The following is a 12462-nucleotide window of genomic DNA, read 5'->3' on the forward strand; positions in this document are numbered from 1 at the left end:
AAGTCCAGTACTGTATCTATTGTACTACCTCTACCTGCCAAATGCAGGTATTCAATAGATTCCAGTCTATTGGAGGATACTATAATAAGGGTAAAAATAGATGCCAGTTTATTGGAGGGTAGTAAAACTCATTACAAAGTGGATCCAAGATAATATTAGAGGGAAGACGTGGAGGTGAGAAAGGAGACCACCAAGGAAGGCAGAAGCTGGGACTTGAGCTTGGTCTTGAAGGAAGGCAGAAAGCTGAAAAAGTGGAGGTGAGGATGGACAGCGTTCAAGACATGGTGGAAAGGCATCAGGCTATGGAGTGTAATGTGTAAGGAATAGCAACTAGGCCAATGCTGCTGAATAGAAAAGTGACTGGAGGGGAAGAAAGAGCAAGAAGTCTAAAAGGTAGGAAGGAATCAAGTTGTAAGGGGCTGTAAAAATGTAAATGTAAAAATGTGAAAAAAAAAAAAAAAGAATTTTACATTTGATCCTGGAGGTCAAACATGATTCAGAGTCTGCTCCAGACATCAATATGATACATGCGTAAAAACTAACTTTGTAAAATAGATGTTGTTTCCATGTAAAATACATCGAAATAGTATTGTTGCCTCTGATTTCACAAACTTGGCATCATCAGTTCTTACTGAAAGATCATGGATAGCAAATCGTCTCATGATAAATCTCCCTTTTTAAATGGCCTGATAGAAATGAGCAAAGAAATGGTCGATTATATTTCTGTCATATACATATATATGTTTTATATTATATGTTACATATATGTTATGTATGACACATATATAGAAAACACATATATGTGTGTTTTCTTGTTGTCTCCTCCATTAAATTGTAAGTTCCTTGAAGGCAAGGACCATCTTTTGCCTTTGTGTGTTTCCCCAGTGCTTAACACTGTGCCTGGCACATAGTTGTTGTTTAGTCATATCCAACTCTTCATGACCCCAAGGGTCATAACAAACCAAAATTGTCCGTGGGGTTTTCTTTGCAAAGATACTAAAGTAGTTTGCCATTTCCTTCTCCAGTGGATTAAGGCAAACAGAGGTTAAGTGACTTTCTCAGGGTTGCACAGCTAGTAAGTGTCTGAGGCCAAACTTGAGCTCAGGCTTTCCTGACTCCAGGACCAACACTATCCACTGAGCTGCCTATCTGCCTCCTGGCACATTGTAGGTACTTAATAATTGCTATTGACTGACTGACTGATAGTATTGAAGCCAACTGATACATTATGAGTATCCACTATTTCTTAGAACTGTGTTGTGTTGTGTGTACTAGAAGACAAATCTGTCTTTCTCAAGCAGCTATATACAGGGTTAAATGCCTGCGTCCTACAAAATGATAACATTTTTCTTCTCTTTGAGCACATAAAAATATGAGCTGCCTAAAATTATATGTGGAAATAACTCTGGAATGCTTCAAATTACAATTGGCAGATAACAATTTGTGTGCTTAAACAACAAATGAATAAGCTTATTTTCTACAGCAAACCTCTGGTAATGCAATTAAGTCTATTTTCATGAAATGTGCAACCACAGAGAAATTGTGTCCAAAAATCTACTTCTGAACTGGCCCATGTTCACGTAATTCAACAAAGCTTAGGAAGAGAGGGGTATACAGACATCCCTTCCAAATGTTAATGCAACAGGGACTCTGGAAAAGGAGCAGCTGAAATCAATTTTCATCTTTCTCAGTTCAGAGCAAGGATTTCTGTGATCATCTGACTGAAGGGAAAATTTCCCAGGCTACATACAAACACTGCATTAGTAATCAAACAAAATAATTCCGAAGTTGTAACTTGTCCCTCATCCTCCCCTAGTCACGTCCCCCCCCACCCAAAAAAAAAAGATGAAAAAGACAGGATATTTCAAATCTTATTCCAATTCCTCATTTGAAAACAGCAGTGATCTCTTATCCTACCATGTCTCACAATACTTAATAAACATAGTACATGTAGTACCATTATTTTGTGCATTCTTGAAATTAAACCTAGCAAAATTTCACCATCATATTCCCACACCAAGAAATAAACTATTTATATAAAGATTTCAGCCTTGTATATATTCCCAAGTCATGTTTAGTCTATGGTAAAATACCTATTCTAAATACTGAATTCCGGGGAGAAAGCACCTTTATTTAAAATGATTACTACTAGTAACATCTCCCCATGCAGAATCACACAACATAATGTGGCAACATTAAGCATGTCATCAAAAGCTGTCTTCATAACCTCATGAAACAATCTGAATCAATGGTAGCTAAGCAGCTCTCACACAAGCTCAATGTCGGAAACTGGGACAAATCAATGCAACAAGTAATTTCTGAACACTTGTTAAGTAATGAAATATAAAAGAAGCATAAGACTATGCTCTGCCTTCAAGAAGCTTACAATTGACCTAGAAAAATAGCAATAACTAACATGAAACAAGTAAAGAATAATGGCCAAAACAAAATGTTGTCACTGTCTCTGAGTACAATACCAGATTCAAAGCAAGAAAGATGAGTGTAGGCTCAAGCAGCTGACAAAGGCTTGGTGGAACATGTGGGTCTTGTAGCTAGGACTTATGTGATGAACAGAATTAGATGCATTGGGAGGGAGGGGGAAAAGGAGGATACCCAAGGCATGAGAAACAGCATATACAAAGGCAAGGAGACAGGTAACAGCATGGCATACATGAGGGTCAGTGAGTAGAGCTGTCTCACTTGGTGAGAGCAATCAGAGAAAAGACTGGATAAGTGGGATGGATGTTGTTCTGGCCTAAATGATCCCATCAAATCAAAACACTCAATATGGAGGGTTTTAATAAATCAGACATAATAGAGTAGACTTTATATAGTAGGCAGTCAGTTATTAGTCACTGCAATATATTCTGGGGTATAGGGATAGATTTTTGAGCTAATATAGTTAGGGAAAAGGCATACTCCTTCATTTCCCTTAGTAAGCCTTAATTATGATGGCACAGTGGATAGAGCACTGGGCTTAGAATCAGGAAGATTCATCTGAGTCTAAATCCAGCTTCAGACACTGACTAGCTATGTGACCCTGGGTAAGACACTTAACCCTCTTTGCCTCAGTTCCTCATCTGTAATATGAAGTGAAGAAGGAAATGGCAAGCCATTCCAGTGCCTTTGCCAAGAAAACCCCAAAATGGGGGTCACAAACAGTTAGGCATGACTTAAATGACCAAACAGCAAAAACTCCTGAGGGATTCTACCAAGAAAACTTCCTTCAGGTATCTTGATGACAATAATCATGAAAATTGATCTTCTGATTATAGTTCAACATGTACCCCCATTCATTCCCTTCACCATTTTAGAAAAGAAGGAGAGGAGGGTATTTTTCCAAGGGTAGTATGTTAATAACATGCAAGAATGGAGATCAAGGGAATCCATGAGGATGCTATTGTAATAATCTATCCATGAGTCTAGCGAAATAGCAAGGAGAGAAAAAGAGAAATAAGAATATGGAAGCTACTGAAAAGGAATAAAAACTGGACTTGGCAACAATGTGGTTATGCTACAGATCAGGGGAAAACCAGAGACTATGCCAGGTCTATAATCTAAGAACCTCAGAGAATAGTAGGTCAACTGACCAAAATGAGGAAAGTTGGACACGGGGATAAGCTCAGTTTGGGGCATGTTTGGCGTGAGGTGGTGACTAATGTTCTATAAACATTTCTATGCACAGACTAGGATGTTGATTAGAGGTCAGAGTTAGGAATAGAGACCTATGAGTCTTCTGATCCTTAGGGGGCAATTGTTTTGTCTTTACATCAACAGTGCCTAGAATTATGCCTTCCATATGGTAGATACTTAATAAATGCTTATTAAATTGAATCAAATTGAGTTGGTAGTTAAAACCATCAGAGTAGATTTCCAATAAAGAGGGTACATAGAATATCCAAGAGCTAAATCTTGGGAGAATTCCCACATTGGGGGGGAGGAGGGGAAGGGGGAATGAGCATTCAGAGAGGCAGAAGGAAAACCAAGTAATTCAGCATTAAAGAAACTTGAGCAGGAGAAATATAGCTAGCAACCAAGAAATGGCCTGTAACTTCAAAAAAGCTACTTGAAAAGCCACATTTATAATGGAAACATTGTCCTTTTTCTACATCCCTCTAAACTGTCTTCCTGTAATCAATAATTTTAATCCCACAATAGTAGGAAGAATAATGTCACAATGTCATTAACTTTTAGAACTTTCTATTGTTGTCATGGCCTCCCCTATCACATCAACTTAAAAAGCTCAGACCTTTGTTAGTAGACCTGCATTTTAATGAAGGCATGCCTCATTTAATGAAGTCCTCAGGCAATTTCTGGAATACCTGTAAGTAGAGAAAAGCTTAATGCTTTATTAACTCAAGTGTTAGCAATTCTTTATCCATACTGTACTGGGCTACATAAAGTTCACATATGAAAAAAAGGGGACTTCTTCCCTCTCATTAATCAGTCTTTAAAATGTAACTCCTGGGAGTTGCATAAAGAAAAGTGATGGGGTAACTTGCTGTGAATGCATGGCACAGTGGAGAGGAAAGGGAAGGGAAGAATTAAGCATTTATTAAGTGCCTACTATATACCAGGCACTGTGATAATTTAGAGTCCAAGGACCTGGGTTCAAATCCTGCCTTAGCCACTTATTATCTGCGTAACCTTGGTCTTAACATTTAAAATCTCTGGGCCTGACTTTCCTCATCCATAAATTAAAGACTATGTAGCCTCCAACGTCTCTTCCAACATAAAATCTATGATCTTATTAACATTAAAGAAAAAGTGCAGCAATTCATGGACAGGCTGTTGAGAAGCTGGGAAGCTTTTCTATAGTGGCTAAATGACATTTCTTCTGCCTTAATAATGTGGTGCTTCCAAAGAAATGGATGCTAGATTTCTAAGTATGTTTTGATGCTTATTTTTTTAATTTATCTCTCACATTTCACTTCCTTAATGACAAGATTTGAGGTTACCTCCAAGAAATGATAGAATAAACTCCATCATCATGTCCATACTGCAAGCATGAAGACAAGCTATTTCTTAACATGACTTTATCTGTGGTGTATCACATATGGGTACACTTTGAGCTCCTGCTCATCACTAGCCCATCACTAACATCTTAACTTGGTATGACTAACTCCAAGAAAGTTGCTGGCAGTTTTGTTAATGAATAATTTCCAGCTGTGTGAGTTCCCTTCATGTCCTTGTCCAAGTGGAGGCTTAGTTTTCTAGGTCAGCTCCTACATGGAACTAGCCATCCATGATGTAAATTTTCCCACTATCCTCTAAAACATGCCAACATGCCCGAAGAGGCAATGAAAGTATGAATGTTTAGTGGCTTCACTTATGAACTATGTGCTCCTAGGTACTAGGTATCCTATAGACGTATAGCAGTTCCCATTGAAGTAGGATTTCTGGAAGGGACCTTAAAGGCCACCTAGTTCAACCCCCTTACTTTACAATTGAGGAAACTGAGGCTTAGAGAAGGTAAGTGACTTGCCCATAGTTACAAAGAAAGTAACAAAGGCAAGATTTGGACCCAGGTTTTCTTGACTCTAAATCCAACACTCTGGCCTCTATGGCACATTTACTATTATAGTAGTTTTTAGTAATCCTGGCCCAATACCAGACATGAAAAAATATGATTTTGAGGTGCAACTTCTCCATTTTACATTGAGGCCATTTTTTTTTCTGCTGGCAGAATTCATCCTTGCTCAGTTGAGATAAATCTGCAACAACAAAAAGAGAATCAGGGACCTACCTTCTCAGTAGAATCCAAAAATATTTCCAGTAGCAAATGGCACACACTTGTATAAAGATCTAGACTCTTTGAACCTAAGTTCAAATTCTTCAGATTTCATGAATGGTAGCTAAGGAATAGAGAGGTCTCCACTATTTCTGGGCAGATAAACCCAAGCTGAGAAAAAGTCATATAGCCACACCCCTGGCCCTGAGATACTTGATGGGGAGTATCATAGCAGCAGTACCAGAGGATGCCTCTTGCTAATAACAGAACTCATGGAAAAACTAGAACAGGTTATTCAAATCAATATAAATTACACTGTTGAGATTTGAGATTAATGGTGGTGATGAGACATGAAGTTTTTAGAACACATGTTGAGTTTCTTTCTACAGTCTAGTACTGTAGGTCTTCTATCTCTAATGCAACTTGAGAAAGAAAAGTTAAGTGAAAGTAGAAATTAAAAATATTAATGTAGGCATTTTCCCTGCAAATAAATACATGTCATTGGTGGGGAGGGGGAGAGGGAAATTCTTAATGTGAAAAACTGAGAGGTCCTTTCCAGTTCTAAATCTATGACCATATGAACTCTTGATTATAATGATGTATTTAATTTGATACAATATTGTGAGGTGTGCAGAGGAAGAATTATTATCTTCATTTTGAAAAGCAATAAAATTGAGGCTGGAAAGAGTGTAAATGACTTTCCCAAAGTCATCCAATTAGTAAGTAGTTAGAAAAATCTGAATTGGAATCCAGGTCCTCAGACTGCTATTCTAGTTGGGATTGAGACTAATCTCAAATTATTTGTCATAGATTTAAGTTTTTTGTATCCTCTAGCTTTGCCCCATACCCCATTTTTTCAGGGAGTATCTTGGCACCTGGCACTTTGGTATCAATAGTCAAATGTAGGTTCTTAATACCATTACCTTCATTTCAATAAATATCAACAAGAGTGTCCATAAATGGAATCCTCTTTCATTCAGTGGACAGACATTTATTAGTACCCACTACATGCCAAGGACTGGGCTGGGCACTAGAGATACAAAGCTATGCCTTTAAATATCACATAAATTTCAAAAGATCCTGGGCTTCTAAAAATAAATCACTTAAAATTAACTCAGGTTTGCTTAGGTGAGCAATCAGAATATCTGAATAAAAATAAATGACTACTAGTACATTTCCAAGTAGAGGGCTTTCTTTGACTTGCCCTGATGCTAAGGCAATCTTTGTAATTAGGTAATCCTTGGGACAACATTCTTCAGTCAGAACTGAAACCAATAGATGAGTGTTATCCAAAAGAAAGAGTGCCTCTTCCTGCCTCCTTAAAATACAAGCATTTGAGCCCCATCACCAAAAAGCTTGTAAGTACTCAATTGAACCTGGTACTATACTAGACACTGGATTGGGAAAACCAGTCTAAATGTTCAGAAAGCAAGTGACTGGGCATGATCGTTAGTAGACCCTTCAACATCCAACGATGAAGCATCTGAGAACTCTCAAATGCTGGAAATACATACATATTACTAGTTTACTTTGGGAAGTGACATTTAATTACAATGACTGTAAAGAGTTAACTTGTATAGATGGACAGTGTCTTTAGCTTAAGAAGGTAAGCTCCCCCCCCAAAAAAAAAAAACTTATATGAATGGCAGGAAGGAAAAAGATACTGGAGAAGAGGAGGGAGATCTGACAAGTAGTAAAACATTTCTAAATTACATGAGAAAATTAAAACGTGTTTGTCACTGCACATTCTAAAGGGCTCTTTATTTGGCTTAGGATACTTGCAAATGGCTGAAGCTTTTATTTTGTTCGGGGACAAAAAAAACGGGATGAGGGGAACCATCTCTATATCAGGGGCCTAGCCAGTAAAGGAAGCTTTGTCTTTTGCCAAATTGTTTACAAAAACGATCTCCCAAATTCCTTCTGGCCAAGCACATTGCCAGAGGAAACGAAAACTAGGAAAACAATTTGTACATAGAACAATGAGGTATGGTTTCACTTTGGTTTCAAGCATAAATATAAATTTGGCTCTCAAAAAAAGGGGGGATATTTAAAAGCAGAGATTGCAGTCCGGTATTTTACTATTTTAAATTAACAACTATAACTAAGTTCTGCTTTTTCTGTACTTGAGCGTGCTTCAGCAATAGAAAAGCCGTGGGAAAGCAAAGATACAGCTGTTTCCAGGCAAATGGCCCAGAACTGGTTCCAGCATCAACCACCAGAGTCTCCTGGATAACGAGGGAAACACACGCCCAAGGCGACTCGCATGCACATGTGTGTGGGGGGCTGGTTGAGTGTGTGTAGTGTGTATACACCAGTTTATAGCTTGTGAAGGATCCAGGGACTTCATGCAGGTGAATAATTCTTCGATACATTCTGCGCAGAAATGATGTCCATGTAAATTTCATTTGGGTTCCTAGTCACACTTTAAGCCACCACAGAAAACGCTAAGCTGGTTACTTCCTTCCCCTAGCTCCCACCATGAGCACCCAGATGAGTTCCCTAAACTATTTCCAGCCTAACTAAAACAAAGAACGGTCTGTAATGGATGCAGTCTCAGCCTACAGAGCAGATCGGAGCCCAGAGAACGGCCCAAAGAAATCCACCTTGCATGGTGGCACGTTGGCCCAAAGTGAAGTTCCCGGGTCAGCGATCCCGGGGCTGCCGGCCCGAAATCAGCCAAAAGAGGAAAGCGGACAAAGGGACTGGGCGTCAGGGGCTGGAATGAGAAGAAACAGGAGGGGCTGCGGGGCGAGGGGGGGACGCCTGTACAGTACTCACCTTTGCAGCTGCTTTGCTCCGCTCCTCGTTGAGCAGGAGGGCAACCAGCAGCAGCAGCAGCCAAACACCCAGCCGTGGACTCATCCTCCTCCACCTCCCGGGATAGCACCGGTAGCGGACTGGTCAGCTTGGACTTGGCACTCACCCCCCGCGGGCGAGGCACTGTTGCCTAGCCGGGTCTGCCGCGGGACACCCTGGGCGGGAGGCTGGCGCGTTCACTCTCGGGGAGCCGGTGCTTGCTCACTCGACATGGTCCCTGGCGCTTCTGCTCTGCGCCAGCTCCTCCAGAGTCAGAGACTTAGAGCTGATCGCGTAGCTCCCCTAATTTGTTGGCGCTGTTCCCTCCCCTTTGGAGTGCGCGGGCGGCGTTTCAAATGGGAGGACCCTACTCAGTGCGTGTATGAGAGAGGGGGAGAGAGGAAGAGAGAGAGTCAGAGAGAGAAGGAGAGAGAGCTTATGCTGGTAAGTAAAGAAGTCAGTGTCTCTATGCTTTTAAAGCCTTCGGCTTCCTTAACCACCCCAGCGGTACTGCTCCGGTGCCTGGGTAAGCCCCACGGAGCTGGGAGCTCTCCCTCTTCCAGCTTCTGAAGCCAGGATTTCGCGAGTAGGGGAGGGACCTCAGGGAACGAGGAGAGGAGAGGCGGAGGAGGGGGGTGGGGAGAGGAGAGTGCACTCCCTGTATTTGTGTATCTCTGGCTTTTGCCTGCCACTTCCACTGGGAGACTCAGTTATGAAAAGGGAAATGTCTGTACCCAACAGCCCCTGAGCCCTGGCCTGTAAAGGTGAGTGTGGACCCTCGGAGAAGATCTGGGAGCGCTGAGCCCTGGGGATGGGAGGGCTAGAGATTTGAAAGTACAGGCAGCCCAGCTCAGACTCTGGTGCAGTTTTCTCCGAGTTTAGGCTGGGAAAGAGAGAGGGAGAGGAAAGGGAGATTTGTTTGGTTCCATATGAGACATTGCTGCCTAAGAGGAAAGGGCTTCTCCCCTTCACTGCCGCAGTTCTCACCTAAAGAGGGAAATCCAAGTCCCAGTTCCAGGAAAAACCCGATGCAGGAGGGGATGGAGAGGCGCCGGCATTCTGGGCTGCCTGCACTACTTCTCTGTTTGCACGAGGGCCAGGTGGGGAAGAGTGAAAAGAAACCGTGATGTCAACCTCTGTATTGGCTATTTTGTCTCTTGGTATCTGCTTCCAGGCTAAAAGGGCTCGCCATTCCTGAGAGCCCGGGGCTGCTCCGGTGGCCCAGGGGTCGGCGTTCGGGGGCTCCTAGGGGCAGTACCTGTTGGAAGAATGGGCAGCAGAATGGATCCAACTGCCAGAGTTGCCCTTCGGTGGTAAGACTCTTCCCCCCTCCCCACTCTCCCATTGGACTTAGATGTGTTAATTTTGCGAACCACTTTTCAAAAAACGTGTCTTGCTTCCACCTTCTCTCGTGTAGGTGTCTGCTGCTATTCCTGCTGATCGTAGTGCTAACTAAGAGGGCACATGCTGTAAGTACTCAGGTCCTTTTCTCTGGGTTTTAATTATGGCGCCATAAAGTTATGAACTTCAGGTATCTTTGACAAAAAGCTGCTAATGGTTGGAGGAGGGGTGCATGTGTTGTCTGCACCGACTACTAAGTCTCCTAGCACTGCCCTATGAAAGTTTGTTTTATAAGTACTACTTTTCACCTCTCAGTTCTTCCCTGCTGGTGTTATCCTGCAACTACCTAGGAAAGGACCCGGCTTTGGCTGTTACACAATATTTAGCAAGGAATTAAAAACATAGCCAAAGGCCATCATTTTCCTTTGGAGTAGGCATGCCCCAAACACTTACAAAGAGACTAGGGTGTGAGCCACGTGGCTGGGAGTAACAAATAGTTGAAGGGAAGAAAAGCGTTTATTCACCTAAATACATGCTGGAGGCTGGATGATGGCGGTTTCCTCTTTAGTTTGTTTTTGTACCTGATTTTGAGGGGAAGTCAGAGAGATACTGAATTCACTAAAATAAAAAAAGAAAATCAAAGAAAATATGTATGCTCCCACCCAGTTTTACTCTGTTCTTTGAAAGGCAGTTCTGTTGCTTACTAGCTGTGTGACCTTGAGACAGTCACCTCGCTTCTTGGAGCATCAGTTTCCTCATCTGTAAAAAAGATACTTTCCATCCCTAAAACTGTGGTCCTATGACCTTAGAGCTAGATGAAGTGATAAAAGCATCGGTAATCTGTTGGCATAGTATTGAACTTTGCCTTAGTTTAGAAATAATTAAGGTTACACATGGTGACTATGTCTAAGGGAGTTAATTTTTTTTACTTTTACTTCTCTGGGCATATCATATGAAATTCAGTAGATTGAGTACACAGTATTTAAGCAAACCAAAATTATTAAGATCTTCTGGTGAGCTCCTTCTCCCCACCTTCTATTTTCTTTAGTATTTCTTCAGAATCTAGTTCCCACGTAATCAGCCAAGATAGTATTATTCTAGAAAAAAAACATTTTTTGTTCCTTCTGAACACATGCATACACAATACTTTGTGAGACAGCCAGTCCACGGTAATTTTGGACAGTACTAATTATGAGTGTCATTCCTTAAATTGAGCCAGGAGTTGCCTCCCAGTAATTTTCATTCATTGGTCATTTTAACCCTTGAAGTCACACAATGTCCAGCCCCTCTTCTATATTACAGCTCTGGATGTGTGATGTTTGTTTTAACCACAATCCTCTTCCCACCCCAAACATCTTTCTTGTTATCATATCTTTTCTCCTTCTTTCCTTACAATTATAAAGATTCTCCTGAATTAGGCTTATGATTTGGACTTATTTTTGTACTTTTTCCACTTCATCTTTGCCTTCAATTCGGTTTAAGGTCAAAATCAGCCATGTAGGAATTAGGCCATCACAGTTATGTTTATGGGGAGAGGTTTCAGTGTTTGGGAAATTATTAAACTTAAGGAGCAAATCTGCACACTTGAAGGAATTTTTTAAATCCATTTCTCTCAAAAGAGATAGAATGTCTTTCTGCCCTTTTGTAGTAATTGCAACCCCTTGTGTTACTGCAAACCACTAGTTTGGGTTAATTTCTCAATATTTTAATTTCAGCTCTGCTTCACATAACTTTTAGTAGCAAAAACAAAAAGATAGGCAAGGCATTATAAATGCTTTGGCTAAAAAAAATAGCTGTGGGTTTTTCAGGATTGACTAAAATTTTGATGTTAAAATCCATCCCCCTTTTTCCACTTTACTTGAATCTGAGTACAACTAGGTCCTGATTAGAATGAATAATGAATCCTGTGAAATGGTTACATTATTTTAATTCTTTATTTGAATTGGGTTGGAACCAATTACCACATTTTACATAATTATAACTTTGAGTAATATGTATCCAAATACATGCAGTCGTTTCTTGGAATTCATTATTTGCACTAATCAAGGCCTATTTATAGCTAGGAATTTGTATTTTGGCAAACCAAGCCATTGATGGCACTCTTTATGCTTACATTACACAAAGAAGTTGCCCCCGGACTTATGACCCCCAAAGTAGCTTTGATGTGTAGTCTCAAAAGAGGTGAATAGCAAAAACAAAAGAAAGCTATTAGGAAGGTCTTTTTAGGTTTTTTGTTTGTTTGTTTGTTTCCTAAAAAGAAAATACCAGACTATGGGAGAGAATGTTTGAGGACTTTGTAAAAAATGGCTAAGTAAAATAAATGGTTTTATGGTTTACCACGAACTAGGGTTCATATTCCCTCTCACTTCTGAAATCAGCTGACTGTGAACAAGTCTAGTAATCTTTCTTAGACTTGCTTCATCTGAAAAATAGGAATAATAATTATAATAATAGCACTTTCTGTTGTTTAGTCACTTTTCAGTCCTGTCTGACTCTTCATGACCCCATTTGTAGTTTTCTTGGCAGAGATACTGGAGTGGTTTGCCATTTCCTTCTTCAGCACTTACTTATAGGATCATATATTTAGAGCTAAA

General features: G+C 40.5%; 2 protein-coding genes across 3 annotated transcripts in view; one reads left to right on the forward strand and one right to left on the reverse strand.

Annotated features, from left to right (window-relative positions):
• Positions 1 to 8697, reverse strand: part of LOC114046110 (collagen alpha-1(IV) chain-like) — a 204058-nt gene extending 195361 nt beyond the window's left edge. Inside the window, exon 1 of the mRNA XM_027866365.1 lies at positions 8510 to 8697. Coding sequence (XP_027722166.1) covers positions 8510 to 8593 — 84 coding nt within the window. The 5' untranslated portion in view covers positions 8594 to 8697. The remainder of the gene's footprint in view (positions 1 to 8509) is intronic.
• A 195-nt stretch (positions 8698 to 8892) lies between these two features.
• The window catches only part of LOC114046109 (collagen alpha-2(IV) chain-like), a 287529-nt gene continuing 283959 nt past the window's right edge, over positions 8893 to 12462 (forward strand). The window contains exons 1-3 of one of the 2 annotated variants that reach the window (XM_027866363.1): positions 8893 to 8971; positions 9702 to 9840; positions 9945 to 9996. In XM_027866363.1, the coding sequence (XP_027722164.1) occupies positions 9797 to 9840; positions 9945 to 9996 (96 nt within the window). In that variant the 5' untranslated portion in view covers positions 8893 to 8971; positions 9702 to 9796. Of the gene's footprint in view, positions 8972 to 9196; positions 9292 to 9701; positions 9841 to 9944; positions 9997 to 12462 lie in introns of those variants that run through there. The other variant, XM_027866364.1, reaches the window with a different exon arrangement.

This window comes from Vombatus ursinus, unplaced genomic scaffold, assembly GCF_900497805.2.
Source record: "Vombatus ursinus unplaced genomic scaffold, bare-nosed wombat genome assembly UNPS02014781.1, whole genome shotgun sequence".
Taxonomy (NCBI): Eukaryota; Metazoa; Chordata; class Mammalia; order Diprotodontia; family Vombatidae; genus Vombatus; species Vombatus ursinus.